We start from the raw sequence: 14783 nt of genomic DNA, 5'->3' as shown, positions 1-14783 counted from the left end.
AGTGAGTCAGCCACACTGAACATCCTCCCCGCCCCCCCCCACACACACACATTGGACCTTCCCAGCTGAGCCACGGAACAGAGGCTGATGAAGCAGGCAAGGAATCGGTCTGGGGACGACACTGCTCTTTCCTGCATGGGTTTGGAGTTGCCCTCTGCTCTACTCCTTGGTTGGGGCAGTTTGTGGTTCAAGTGCTCCTGGTGGATGGGCAGAAGAGGCCCGGATGAGGGTAAGGTGAACCTTGACAAAAAAGTGCGCCAGATCCACGGAGCTTCTCCACGTCCCCAGCTCCGTGGCTGTTCTGAAGGGGGCTCTGTGTGTGAGCCCCTTCCCGGTCGTAACCAAGGCAGCTGTGCTTGGGACCTGTGAGCTCGGATTTGAGGTGTGGGGCTCCCCCAAATGCCCTTGGCAGATGTGGCTGACCCGGCCAGGGTTCAGCGGACGTGTTTGCTGTAGCGTTGAGCGTTCTTGGGGGGTCAGCCATGCACGTTCCCCTCCTTGCAGCCCCCGGCTCCATTTGTCATAGGAACATTGGAAGCTGCCTTATGCGGAGTCAGCGCACCTCCCCCCACCTGCGCCTTGATCCATCTAGCCAATATTGTCAACACAGACTGGCAGCGGTAGCTCTCCGGGCTTTCAGGCGGGATTCCTTCCTAGCCCCACCTGGTGATGCTGCCAGGGGTCAAATCTGAGACCTTCTGCGTGCCATGCAGGGGCTCCTGCCCTGAGTTACCATCCTTCTCTCCCTCCGTTCCAAGCTTTTCTGGACGTGTGCATGTGACCAAGCCGGCAATTTCCTGCCTGTTGCGGCTGATAATGGCCTTTCCAGAACCTGCTCCATAGAGAGTTGCTGAAGCAGGAAGTGCGGGACAATGCCGCTCTTTCAGCAGAGCATGGACCGTTTCCCTCCTTCGTGGGTTCCGGAAGCCCTCGGCCCTGAAAACGTCGCTGGGCTTGATTCGCGGACCTTCCAGGGAGGAGGGAGCGGTGGGGGGGGAAGCTCTTGAGCTGGTGCAAAGGGGAGGAAAGGGGGCTCCCAGGCCCTGCCTCTCTCCCAGCTCAGCCCGCACTCCCATTCATGACTCTGCACCTGGGCCGGGAGCCCCGGGGGGACGGTGGTGAAGCCTTTTCAGAGTGGCCCTCTTGGCGGCCAGTGACACTTCCTCTCCCGCCCGCCCCCGCCATCCCCCATGTGAGTGCTCTTTTGTGGAGTTGACAGGGGAGGCATCTGCTTCCTTGAAAGACCAGGGAGGGCCTGCAGTGGTTTTGAAAAGAGAACTCGGTGACTTCCAAAGAATATTCAGTTCGCCTCTAAAACCCGTTCGTCTTCCTAGGGGCCGAATCCAGTTCTCGGGCATTGTGTGGGCCCGGGAGGATGTGTCAGTTTCCTAGCAAATCTCTAGGCACCTGCCCAGGTATATTCTGGGCCAGAGTTTGGAAAGCTCCGCTAAGATGTTGCCCGCTTCTCCTCTTCCTCGCAAAGGCTGTGCTCTTGCAGTTACAGGTGGTTTCGCGTGCGCTTCCCGTAGGAGGGAGCATTTTGGGGGAGGGAAGGCCTCTAGCGTTTTCAAAGCCTGGTTGCAGTGGGGGAGGGTTGCTGCGTGGAACGACTGTGCCACGCATTAGCAGTGGGGTGGCCCCGCTCACGGTTGCGCACGCGGTGGCCCCTGACACGCTTGCCCAGAACCAGTTTGGCCCTTGGGCTGCAGAAGGCTTCTGAAAAGCCCGTAATTGTCTGAACGGCTGAGGTGGGGAAGACCCCTGAGTGGAACGTTTGGGGGCCAGAGAGGTTTGGCCTGGATGATTCTGCCGGAAGAAGGAAACAAAGCTGGTGGCAAGACCAGAGCCCCGCCTTGCCTTGGACCTTGGCTTCCCCCAGGGCCCTAAACCCTGTAATCCCCCTTGGCGCGTCTTGGCGCTCAGCCCCCTGCGCTAGTCCCCATCCGCTTCCAGGACAGTCAGGTTGACCTGGCCTTCCTCAGCCTTCGCTGATCCCCCTTATGTTCTCTGATGGCCTTGACGTAGTGCTGAGCCGACACTTCCTGGCAGCTGCTGCATATCGGGGGTCACCAAGCTGCCCCCAGGGATTGGCAGATGGTGGAGGATCGTCCCCAGGTCGTGGTGCAGGGAGAGGTTCTGGATCAATCCCTGACTGCAGCCTCTCCTGCTAACGTGTTCCCTTCTCCTCCTCCTCTTCTCTCTCTCTCTCCCTTCTTAGACCGTCAGCATCAACAAGGCCATTAATGCTCAGGAAGTTGCCGTCAAAGAGAAACACGCCAGAAATATCCTTTCAGGAGCTGGCAGTTCTGGGAGGAGGAGGAGGAGGAGGAGCAGAAAGAGGAGGCTGAATCCCCAGCTGCCTTGGGGCTTGTGCTTGTGCCTGTCTGTCTGGAGCCAAATGCCCAGAAGGAGCTGGGATGAAGCTCCTGTGTTGCTTGTGAGCCTTCCTGGAAGGCCGGCTCCCTCATCCTAGACATGTGGAGAGGGGCTCAGGCGCTGGGTAAAGGCCGGTGGCTCCTTTGAGTTTGCTAGGAGCTCGGGCTCGGGCATCAGAAGCTGGTTCTGGGGCTGAGGTGCGGCCCTGCTCAAGACCTGGTGCTTCCCTTGCTGGGGGCACCCCTGTCTGAGCGCCCTTTCCCCTAGCGGCATGGCCCAGCGTGCCTAGCACAGGTGCGTGGCGTTCTCTTGGCCGGCCTGCAAGCCCACAGTGTTCTTGTGGTTGCCCATGGCTGGGTAGGGGTGGCCGCAAGACGGGGGTGAGTAGTTCTAAGACAGCGCAGGAGGCTGTTCTCCCTTTAACTGTGAGTGGGAGGAGCAGCAGTTGGGACCCTTCCGTAGGGAGGATCTACAGCCTCTTCCAGGAAAACCCCAGCAACAGGCTGAGGGGCTTCCTGGGTTCGGAGTCAGGGGGTTGCCGGCGGTTGCGCTACGTGGAGGAGAGCGAATGCTGCCCTCGGGCCAAGCTCCCGGCTGGAGTGCTGGGTTCGTATCCCGCGGGCAAAGAATGAAAGTACCCGCCATAGACGTATGCATGGCTAGCAGGAGAACCCGGTTATGTCGAGGAAGGTCTTGCAGGGCCCGACTGCCCAGGCCTCACTCCAGGCCCTTGACTGACACCTGTTGCCTGTTAAATTGTTGTGTGTTCTCCGTGCTCCCCGCCTCGGACTTTCCTTAGCCTGTCTCTCACCATGCATCCTGGGAACGCACCACGAAAAAGGAGCCCACACCTTCTGGTCCGTCGTGAACCGCCTGCCCCTGTCCAGCAATGCCGTCCTCTGCTGGAAGTTTTGTCACGTCTTCCACAAGCTCCTTCGTGATGGACATTCAAATGTAAGGCCAAGCCTCCTCCCCCCACCACTGTTTTTCCTTTGCTTTTTAGGGGTTTGATCTGCTGTTTCTTGGGGTTCCCTGTCCCTTAGATTTCCAATCTCCCAGGATGACTTCCAGGGCTGCTGCAGTCCCTGCCTGAGGTTCCAGTCCCAGCCGAATTGACAACTGACCCTTCCCTCATGAAAGCTGAACTGCAGATTGTTATTAGTTCTCTGAACAACTAAACACTCTGTCCCACCACATCGGCTCAGGCAGTCGGCACGGGAGGCTTCATCACTATAAGTGCCAGGACTTGCAAGTCCTCTTGTGCAAACCCCATTGAAAAGGGGTGGAGAATTTGCAGGAGAACTGGCCATTGATTGGACCGTGCCTCGTATGGGTGGGTCTCTTTTGGATTTTTGGCCTCAGACTGGAAAGTGTCTAAGGCTGCCATGGTGGTGGGCAGCTCTTCGATATCTGACTGGATTAGGTTGTTTAAGCTTTTTTTGCTACATGGTTGGAATAGAGACAAAACCCGGCATTTTGGAGAATCGTTAATTTTTATTGCTATCCTTGCATACCTTGATAAATCTGACTTTTTCCCAATTTGCTCGGTCTGTGATCAGTGGAGAGGTCTTTTTCAAATCTGGCTGGTAATTTAATGTACGGAATGCATTCAGGTTCCCTTGATAAGTGGATGTCCAGTTGCTATTCCTTTACCTGACAAGCACATCAACTTGTTCCTGTTCCAAGTGCAAGCCTGATGGTCCTTTAACTGATGTCTTGAGATCTTTCTTTATGAAGATGTCAAGCACTGGCCCAGTGTAGCCATGGTTAATGCTAAGCCATTTTTCTGTGGCCTTAATCCCGATTAGGATCCCAAATGTACAGCGAGGCCGTCATAGTTCATCTCGCTGAGCTGAGCTTTGTCCCTGGTGCCACCAAGCTGGACCCATAAGGCCTGCCTGCCATTTTGCAAGCCAACAGGCTGGAGAGAGTGAGAGAAGCTGTCCTGCACTCTGGGAGGATCGAGAAGAGATCCTGGCCCTCCTCTGTGTGACCGCCTTTCAAGTCTTTGAAGAGTGCTATCTTCACTTGCAGCCAATCCTTTAGACCAGACTTTCTCACTCGGGGCCCTCCAGATGTGTAGTACTACAACTCCCAGCATCCCCCAGCCAGCTTTAGATACACGGACATGCCCACAGTGCACAAAAGCCCACCTGCCGCCCTCAAGCATTCTGCTTGCCAAGGGCCGGGGTTTCTTCCAGCTGAGGCTGCTGGGTGTGACGTTGCAAGGCCTGTTACTTTGAGGAGCCTCTTTCCCGGCCTGAATGCCTGCCCAAATCCAGATTCTTCCTCGTGGTTCTGTTGCCCTTGAGGCCCCAAGCGGCTGCGCTCTGAGGCGCCTCTCGTCTCCCTTCCTCCGGCTGCAGGTCTTGAAGGATTCCGTGAGGTACAAGAGTGAACTCAGCGACATGAGCCGCATGTGGGTAAGTGCTGGCTCTCAGGCCCGTGGAGAAGCACCACCGCTGGCTATCGGGCGCACTTGTGAGGGGGGCAGGGGGGACGACCAGGGGCCCTCCAGGTGTTGCTGCACTCCCACTCCCATCTGCTCCAGCCAGCATGACCAGTGGTTGGAGCTGATGGACGCTGGAGTCCAGGAACATCTTGAGGGTCACAGGTTCCATCACTGCTTTTCTAGGGGCTTTCATGGTCCCTAGGCGCCTGGTTTGGATCCGGAGGGCACAGAGCGGTTGCAGTCCAAAAGTAGACTCTTTCAGATTCAAATTCAGAGGTGTTCTTGTGGGGCCCCCACATTCCAGTGGTAGGCTGGGCCAAAGGCCAAAAATACAAAAGGCGCCGGCAAATTGGAAGAGCCATTTCAATCCTTTAGAAGCCAGGCCTGTGGGCGAGTCCAAGCCGGCCCACAGTTCCAGCCTTCTGTGTAGAAGAAGTTGCTAGGAGCGGGCTCCAACTCTGACCCTGTCTTGCCACTGCTTCTTCCCTCGTAGGGCCACCTGAGCGAGGGCTACGGACAGCTGTGCAGCATCTACCTCAAACTGCTGAGAACCAAGATGGAGTTCCACACAAAAGTAAGCCTGCCTTCCTTCCCCCTTCACTTGCTCCCTCTGCAAAGTGCTCTGGGCAGCCAGAGAGTCTCGGGTTGGACAGAGAATTGGAGAGCGGCATCTGGGGCCTGGCATCTGGGGAGGCGGCATCGCGGACCTGATGGGACCGGATTCTCGTGCAGCGGGAGGAGAACAGAACAGCCTGAACAATGTGGATTTGGCTGTGGTTCTTGGAGAATGTGCTCCCTGGAAAGCCCTGGGGAACCGCAGCATGGACTGATGGGCTCAGGGTTGGTGGTGCTGATGGGAAGGGGCACCCGGATCTTTTCTCTCCCAGTCCCCGGGACACACCTGCGCTCTCTGTGATGCTGTGTGAGTAGGTGACCTACTGTGCTGTCTTTGCAGCGCACAGCAGCATCTAACAAGCCTCCAGTTAGCCCCCCAGCCTGCCTGCCTGGAGTGGACTACTTCTCTGGGCAGGGGCAGAAACTTCCAGGCATCAGTATTTCTAAACCACGGCCTGCACTGCTCTTGTGCTGAACACAGCCAAAGGCTCTGTGAGAGAGAAGAGAGGAGGGGGTTCGCGTATTTGTCCTTCTCTGGACTTACTCTCTGCATTCTTCAGAAGCCAGTCACTCCTTCCTGCCTTTCCTGATGGAGAAAGGGCCCTTTAGGGATCTCCAGGCCTCGCTCACATGTGCAGGATCAGACTACGTGGCCTCATAGAGGCCTGGTTCTGAGCAGGCAGGCACAGCCCCTCAGTAAAGCCAGTGGCAGGAGGTGACTGGTGTGGATGGAGTGTGGGTCTTCCCTGCTTGTCCGCCTCTTTTCATTGGCTGGCTGCTCTCTGACTGCTTCTCTGCAATCTCCCCTCCCCTCCTGCGTTACACGGCAGCCTAAGTTGTGATTGGCTCCCGGCCGGCTCATTTGTCTTGGCTGCATCCCGTTTGGGAGTGGAGATGGGAGCCGATATTTATAGAACGGAATCCGGCCGGTTGGACCAGGAAGCTTGGCTCCCATTTGAGCCTGGAGACGGGCAGGCCTCTGCCGCTTCTGCCGCCTGACTGTCCGCCTGATAGATAAGCAGGCCCAGGGTGGTAGCCTCTGAGTGTGTGTGTGCGCGTGTGTGCGTGCGTGTGTGTGTGTGTAAAAGAACATCTTTCCCTCTTGTGGCCGGAGGAGGAGCAGAGCAGATGGGGGAATCACTGCCTCTGAAACTCTGGCCAAGCACTGCCGTGCTCCGGCCGGCTTCCAGGATTAGTACGTTCTTCCGAGATCCTGTTTTCTCAAGGCTCACATTCCAGGGATGACTTTGCACCCTCCTACGTTCACTCGTTCCTTTCTGGACTGGGGTTTCTGGCACGACTCCCTGTGAATAAGAAGTATATTTATTTGTATTTATTTATTCATTGCATTTCTGGGTGGTTCACAAAAATTAAAAACAATCAAATACAATTCAAGGCATAAAGCAAACCACAATTTAAAAACACGATATAAAAGTACGATATAAAAGCACAACCAGGATAAAACCAAGCAGCAATGCAGAGATTTATACAGATTTAAAATACAGATTTAAAACGGCAAAGTTAAAAGACTAAGATGGTAAACTGTTAAAATGCTGGGGAAATAAAAAGGTCTTCACCTGGCGTCTAAAAGAATATAATGTAGGTGCCAAGCGAACCTCCTTAGGGAGCTCATGCCACAGCCGGGGTGCCACAGCAGAGAAGGCCCTCATCCTCCTGGTAGCCACCTGCCTCACTTCCTTTGGCAGGGGCTCACGGAGAAGGATCCCTGAGGATGACCTTAGGCTCCAGTCGGGCACATATAGGAGGAGGCGTGCCTTCAGAGAACCTGGCCCCTAAGCATTTTTCTCCTTTCCTGTGCTTCTGAATGGGGCCAATGCACTCCCTTTAAATTTGGGGGTGGGGGAGCGAGAATGAGTGGCTTCCCAAAGGAGAGGAAATGGCCCAGCGCCGCCCCTGCTTGAGCCCCCAGGCCCAGCGATGGTCTGCTCTTTTCACTGCACATTGGGCTGCTGGTAAGCTTGAGAGGCAAGGGGCCTAGGAGAGTAGCTGCCAGGAGCCCCCCACCCCCTCCACAGGCCCACGTGGAGCCAGGGCCTTGGCCTGACTCTCTGCGCCTCGTGTCTTCCCTCGTACAGAATCCCCGGTTCCCTGGAAACCTCCAGATGTCGGACAGGCAGCTTGACGAGACGGGCGAGAACGACGTGAATAACTTGTGAGTGTAACGGTGTGTGTGTGTGTCGAGGGCACAGACTGGGGGTCGGAGTGGCGAGGGGGGGCTCGCCTTGGGGCCGAGGGTCGGCTGTCCCTGGGCCAGGGTTGTTGGACTCTGTGTTGGGGTGGGGGTGGGGCCGCTGGGACGCCACAGAGCCTCAACTGCCGTTCCATCCTGGCGCTTCATCCAGTTTCCCTTTTTCTCCCAGTTTCCAGCTCACTGTGGAGATGTTTGATTATCTGGAGTGCGAACTGAACCTCTTCCAGACAGGTAAACGCTTCCCGGAGGCCGAGAGCGAGAGTCAGATCTCTCTGCCAGGCATCGCTCGGGGGGCTCCATGGATGGCTGTTTGTGCATCCTTTATGGACGCTCAAACGCACATCCTGACCCTCCACTCCCCCCCCCATCTGTGTTGGGGTGGGGGTGGGGAGTCAAGAGTAGTGGAGTCTTTTTTTATTAATTATTTATTACAATTATTTACGTGCTGCCTTTCAGGATACCAACCATACCAAGGCAGCTTACAAGTAACATAAAAACAACAAAATCACAATAAACAATATGAAGATTTTTTAAAAAGAATCCTCTGTCTCCTCCCCTCAGGGCAGTGGTCTGGTGTTTTTGAACTCCCACCAGCTCTAGCCAGCATGGCTGAGGGGCAGGAATTCTGGGACTTGTAGTCCAAAACACGTGGAGGCCCTCAGGTTAGGGGCAGCTGCCTCCTCAGGGCGTAAGAGGGTACCCCGGAGATCCCCTCTGCTCTGATCCTTAAGAGGAGGAATCCAGTTCCAGGAAGCTGATCAGAGGCACTCTGGGCAAGGGCGGAGAGGACCCAGGCAAAAGGCCGGCACGCGAATGAGCAGTTGGGGTGCGTGGGGGCCCGCTTCTCTGCGAACAGGAGCACTTCTCTGGTTCTTTTCACATAACCCGAGAGCTTTCCTCTGCTTCCTTCACGCTGAGAGCAGATGCTGTGACGTGGGGGGGTGTCCCTTTTTGTTGTCGCTGCTGCTGCTGCTGTGTGTGGCCAAAGGCCACCTGGCATTGGGAGGGAGGGAGGGGCCTGGACACTTCAGCTCAGCTCCTTTGCGTCCCCTTACGGCAGCTCCCCAAGGCTGCCGAACAGCCTTCAGGCTTGGGAAGGACCCCCAGACCGGCTCTGGGGATTGGATCTGTGACCAGGTGTTCTGGGGCAGCCTTCCCCAACCTGGTGCCCTCCAGATGTGTTGGACTACGACTCCCATAATCCCCCTATGCTGGCTGGGGGAATTATGGGAATTTTAGTCCAATGCCTCCGAAGGGCACCAGGTTAGGGAAGGGTGACTTAAACTATCCAGAAACGCCACCTCTTTGCTGTGACCAGCACATGCATGTACCTGGTCTGAGTGAGGGGGACTGATGCCGCCCACCACTGTCTTTACGGTCCCCTTGCAGTGTTCAGTTCTTTGGACATGTCTCGCTCTGTGTCGGTCACGGCTGCGGGCCAGTGCCGCTTGGCTCCGCTGATTCAGGTCATTCTAGACTGCAGCCACCTCTACGACTACACCGTTAAACTCCTCTTCAAGCTCCACTCCTGTAAGTACCAACCCGTCAAACTTTTGGGGGCCTGAATTCTATCACCACCCTCCACGATCGTGATCCATTTGCCATTTCCTGTCGGGAGGCTTTGTTGCTGTCGGAACGGCTGCAGCAGACCTCCAAGTCCTGTTTCAGAATTGCAGTGGTCTTTAGCTTTTCCTGAGTCTTGCGGTGCTTCACACCCATCATCTTGGTAATCTTTTCAACTCCACCGTAACGAGGCCAGTGTAATTACTTCCATGTTGGAGGCGTGGTGCAGGGTGGGATGAGGGAAGGAAGCTCTTGTAAGGCGTACCGTTTGGGGCCGTGGGTCTGCCGATGCTCTGGGGCGTGGCTTGGGTTGCAGGGTTGTGCTAGGGCTCAGGGCTCAGGCAGGGCTCAGGTCAGGTCGGGTTTCTCAGGAAGCAAGATGGAAAGAGATCAGCACCATGGAGAGCTCTGAGGCACGCAGTGGCTGGAAGCCTGACGGGGTTGTCTGTATGCTGCTCCAACATGGATCAGACCGAGACTTAAGGCTTAAGTAGGAGCGTTATTGGATTGGCCCCACATTGTCTCTCAGAGGGGCCTTAGGGGGGCAGCAATCTCGAGCTGTGACGATGCCGGAGTGGTTTCGTCATGGCCTGATAAGTCCTCAGAGTCTGAGGATGGCAATGTGACATCCTCTGGATGCAGGGGAGCCGGTCTCTGGGGTCTTTCTTTGTGGAACCGCCCAGAGAGCTTCAGCTATTGGGCGATATAAAAATGTAATAAATAAATAAATAAACTGGGTCCCAGGGAGGCGGAAACTCCCCTGATGCCTTTCCGTAGCCAAGCCGGCTCCTCGAGCCATTAACTTTGGAGCCTCTTCCCCTCTGGACAAGGGGTCAGAATGCTGTGAAGATGAGGGTTCAGGGCCTTGGTCTATGATGTAAGGTCACTTAGGTGAGAGCTAAGCCAGCACCTTCACTTTACTGCTACCCTGAGTACCCTGGAATAGGCAGTGGTACTTCTGAGCACATACAGAGTACCTTGCCTCCACTGCTGACTCAGTGGAGCCAGTCCGAGCTGAGGCTTCCAAGGCAAAGGACGTGACCGAGCGCGTCTGATCCCTCCTGCCTTCTGAAGGGGCCTGCGGCTTTGTGCCCCTGACAGAAGCAGGAGGCCCCGAAGAGACCGGTGTGGCCCGGTGTCTTCGCAGAGACGTTGGCAGGCCTGAAATCTGGGCTGGTTCTGTTGCTCTCCCCATCTCTCCGCCACCGTCGCCACCACCCAGACTGGGCTGGCTGAGGCTGGCAAGCCTTCTCCTGTTCACCCGCTTCTCCTGGCCTCTCTCCTCCAGGTCTCCCAGCTGACACACTGCAAGGCCACAGGGACCGTTTCCTGGAGCAGTTCAAGAAGTAAGAGTGTGCTTGTGGGGGGCATTCATGTGGGTCTGTGCTGCGCTCCGATCAGCGTCTGGGACTCGGACAGTCAGCCTGCCCTTCGCTTTCAGTGGGTTGCTTCCATCTGGTGGAAGTCGCAGTGTTGCCAGGCCGTCAGTCTGAGGCAGTTCTGGATGTGGCTGAGCGGCCCCTGACACGATCCCTGCAGGAGGGAAGGTGTGGGGCGTCTGACCCTTCCGAATGCCTTGACGCAACATTGAGGCTGAGCCGCGTCCTGAGTACGTCGGAACCTGGGCTGCCCCCTTGCAGGCGCTTGGGAAGCACCCAGGAGACCCCAGGCCAGTGGTGGGCTGCACCTCAGGCAGTGCATCAGGGCAAGAAGAAGCCCCGCCCGGCCCCACCCGTCGGCCTGAGGAAAAGCAGCTCCGGAAAACGCGGCTCCCCGCACCCCCTGCCAAAAAAAACTCAGCCGGCTTTCCTCTCCCCTCGCCATGCGTTCCCCCTCTCGTATCGCGTCCGTTGGATTGTGAGCCTGCAGGCAGGTCTTGTCTTCTCATTTCTGTCCGGTACTTAAGAAAGTACTGGGAGACGCAACGGCCGGAGCACGAGGGCCGCCCTGGGTTCTGTCTCCTGGAATTTGCGACGGTGCCTTCGGTGTTACGGCGCCCCCAGACGCAGCCGGCGCTGAGAGCCACTGGTGGCTCCCTGGGCGTCGGGAGCGGGGGCTGTGGGGCTGGGCCAGCGCCGGCCCGCTCGCTGCATTGTGCTTCTCTGCTTCTTGGCAAATGGTGGCAGCTGGCGGGTAGGAAACAGGCCGGTCAAGGGGAAGTTGCCGCCTCCATGAATTTGCCTCATCACCTTTTAAAGCCACGTAAATCAGTGGTATCAAATCCCATAGTTCAACGCTGCGCTGTGTGAAGAAGTCCTTCCTTTGGCCTGTGCTGAATCTCTCACCGTCCCACTTCATGGGATGACTCCGCTGGGCTCTCTAGTATGAGGGGAGAGGGAGAAGAACGCTCCCTCTCCTCACCAGGCATCATTTTAGTCACCTCTTAGTCTCCCCCCCACACACACAAAAAAATGATTATTCTTCGTCTTAATGGCAAAACCACATTGAGCTCCAGCTTGAAGGACCCCAGATTCCGTCTGCTTCTCTGCAGGGCCAGCAGACCTTTCCCCCAGACCAGCCAGGGGACGGACAGGTCCTTGACTGCTGTTGCTCTTGTGCTTTGCAGGCTGAAGGATCTTTTCTACCGCTCCAGCAACTTGCAGTATTTCAAGCGGCTGATACAGATCCCGCAGCTGCCTGAGGTGAGGCCCAGGGGCTTTCGGGGAACTCCGCCCGCCCCACTGGCCCTTCCAGCTTCCCCCACAGCGCTTAAGCGGAAGACTGCTGCTGTTGTGGCCCGTCTCAGGGGTGCACAACCCTTTGGGCCCCAAGAATTGCACGTGATGCTGGACTGGGGGCAGCACAGATGTGCGCACAGCCTTTTCTTCCCCAGATGTGCTTATGCCGACCGCTCTTCCCTTGCTGAAGAGCAGGCTCTGTCCCTAGTAGCAATGGAACAAGGGCGGGTGGGTGTGATTGTGCAGCATTCGGGGGGGGGACACACACACACACACTTAAAGCCTTCAGGGGGCACAGGGTGTGCCCCCCTGGCCTAAGGAAACCACGTGTCTGCTAGTTTTGCCTTTTGAGAGCCAGGATGGGAAGCATCCAGGAATCTTGGGCCCCTGGCCTGCGATGGTCTTAGCATCCCAGCCTCACCCGTCTTTCTACCCCCAGAATCCCCCCAACTTCCTGCGGGCCTCAGCGCTCTCCGAGCACATCAGCCCTGTTGTCGTCATCCCCGTGGAAGCCTCGTCCCCTGACAGCGAGCCCATCATGGATCTTGTGGAGATGGAGACCTCTTCACAGCAGGTGAGTCACGGCGGCACGGAGCTCCTGGCGGGAGGTGGGCACCAGGCCCTGGCCCAAGGGAGGGGTGGGGGGGTGCTTTTCTCCTGGAGAACACACCCCTCCTCACCTGACGCCTCAGGCCACGATCTCTAGGTGAGACCTTCTTTCGGCTGAGCAGTCGCTTTGGCCGTTTTCTCGCTCGCGCTGTTCTTGCTGGCAGCCTGTTCGTACCCTCAGCAGAGCCTGACGCTAAAGCTTTTCTTGGACTCTCCTGCTCTGGGCTGTGGGTGGTGGAACAAGTGGATGTTTATAGAACTCCCAGCCACCAATTAAAAAAGAAGAAGAAGAAGAAATTCATAGAATCATAGAATAGCGGAGTTGGAAGGGGCCTACAAGGCCATCGAGTGCAACCCCCCCTGCTCAATGCAGGAAGCCACCCTAGAGCATCCCTGACAGAGGGTTGTCCAGCTGCCTCTTGAAGGCCTCCAGTGTGGGAGAGCCCACCACCTCCCTAGGTCACTGATTCCATTGTCGTACTGCTCTAACAGTCAGGACGTTCCCTGCATGTCAAGGTGAAGGGGGTCACCCAAGTCATCGTCATGCCATGCTGTACATAGGAAATTATTTCTTTTTGTGGCAAGCAGCGTTCAGATATGCCTCCTGCCTCCTGCAGCCTGAAATACAACAACCCTGGGAAAGTGTTGCCACGCTTCTCCTGGTTGTCCCATCTGGCCCTGAGAGGGGACTGGGAACAAGCTTTGGCTCCAGCCCTCCCTTCCGTCCCCTTCCCAGAATGCCTCTGTCCCCATGAAGAGGTTCTTATTGGCTAAGAAGCAAAGCAGGGAGGTGGACTCTGCCAGACCTGATTTGTCTTCCCAGTAACAAAGTCATGGGGAAACGGTCTTCTGCGTGGGGCCTTCAGAAGAGCCCTCGGCCTTCTCTCGAGTCACCGCAAGCCAAGCTCATCCATGCTCTCTGGACTCTGTGCAAGGGTGGCGAATGCTGCCTCTCCACTGAGAGTTGGGATTAGCACGTTCCACCAGCCCTTGCTCCTCTGCTGTCTGCACATGGTACAGCAGTTCCCCATTCCCCAGGGAGGTTTGCCGTAAGAGCCCTGGGTTGAAGGCTTTCCGCATGCAGGACCATCGCGTTGCTCAGCCCCTGCGGAAGGCCCTCCCATCTTGCACTAGGCTGGAGGGGTGACGGCATCTCTGGCCGGAACTGGACTCCCTCACAACTGTCTGCATTCCTCTGCCCACTCTGAGAAGGATCTGCGTTCCCTGCATTCAGCCTGGGTTGGCCCTCCATGCTCAATGAAGCTAATGCCCAGAAACAGAACTTTGGGATTGCACTAGTGCCCGGCCCCTCTGCAGAGCCTTCTGCCTTCCTCTTCTCTCTGAAAACAGGACACACACATCCCAAGCGCCTGCCCGGGGGACCGAAGTTGGGGCTGCACCCCAGAGTTGGCGTCTCGGCCTTCACAGGGCAGGCTGCACCAGCCACGCTTAGCCTTGTGTGGAGCTGACGGCCTCCGTCTTTCCTTCTAGAGCCTCGCTGAGAATAAATTTGATGATATCTTTGGCAGTTCGTTCAGCAACGATCCGTTCAACTTCAACAGCCAGAATGGGATGACGAGGGATGACAAGTGAGTGGCAGCCCCTGACTTACGACGAGCAGGGCTGGGGAACTATTTTAAGGTGGGGGCCAAATTGCCTTCCCCCCCCTTGCAACTGGGCCCTTGGCAGGCCAGGTGATGCCAGAGGGCGCAGCCGCCCTCTCTGACGCCATGAGCCCACCGTGGGGCCTTCCTCTGCTGGCCATTGCTGGGAAAAGCTCCTCCTCCTGGCGCCGCCCAGATCCCCGGCTTGATGCGCCTCAGTGCACTTTAAGATCAGCAGGAGAGACCCGTCCCACTTGCCCACTTTTGCAGGCTGTTAGGTGGCCGAATACATGAGAGGGGGCCTTTTCTGCAGTGCCCCCCACGCCCCCCACGCCTCTGGAATGAGCTGCCGTCAGAGGTCCGCCAGGCCCCATCATTGCAGGCTTTTAGGAAGGCCCTGAGAACTCACTTGACTCCTTTGGCCCTGATTGTGTGTTGTCGGTTCCGTCTTACGTTGGTGATTGTTGTTCCTTAGAACGTTTGCTGTTTTCATTACCACATCGTCTCTTCTCCTGGAGTGGGGTGGGGTGGGGCGGAGGGGGGCTGCCCGTAGCTGGCGTTCAGGCTGGCCATGGCACTGGATTTGGAGTGCGTCAACGGCTTCGTCCTTTTTCAGCCTGGGGGCTTGTGGGGGACATGGGACGGACGGCTCTTCCTCTTCTGACTCGGGGAGC

General features: G+C 56.8%; 1 protein-coding gene across 1 annotated transcript in view; it reads left to right on the top strand.

The window, feature by feature from the left end:
• Positions 1-14783, top strand: part of HIP1 (huntingtin interacting protein 1) — a 33678-nt gene that overhangs the window by 5252 nt on the left and 13643 nt on the right. Inside the window, exons 2-12 of the mRNA XM_063146518.1 lie at positions 2219-2282; positions 3188-3330; positions 4743-4799; positions 5322-5402; positions 7540-7616; positions 7825-7886; positions 9045-9185; positions 10507-10564; positions 11785-11860; positions 12336-12470; positions 13997-14094. Coding sequence (XP_063002588.1) covers positions 2219-2282; positions 3188-3330; positions 4743-4799; positions 5322-5402; positions 7540-7616; positions 7825-7886; positions 9045-9185; positions 10507-10564; positions 11785-11860; positions 12336-12470; positions 13997-14094 — 992 coding nt within the window. The remainder of the gene's footprint in view (positions 1-2218; positions 2283-3187; positions 3331-4742; positions 4800-5321; positions 5403-7539; positions 7617-7824; positions 7887-9044; positions 9186-10506; positions 10565-11784; positions 11861-12335; positions 12471-13996; positions 14095-14783) is intronic.

The sequence above is a fragment of the Elgaria multicarinata genome, chromosome 22 (genome assembly GCF_023053635.1).
Source record: "Elgaria multicarinata webbii isolate HBS135686 ecotype San Diego chromosome 22, rElgMul1.1.pri, whole genome shotgun sequence".
NCBI lineage: Eukaryota > Metazoa > Chordata > Lepidosauria > Squamata > Anguidae > Elgaria > Elgaria multicarinata.
This window is presented reverse-complemented; position numbering and strand designations above follow the sequence as displayed.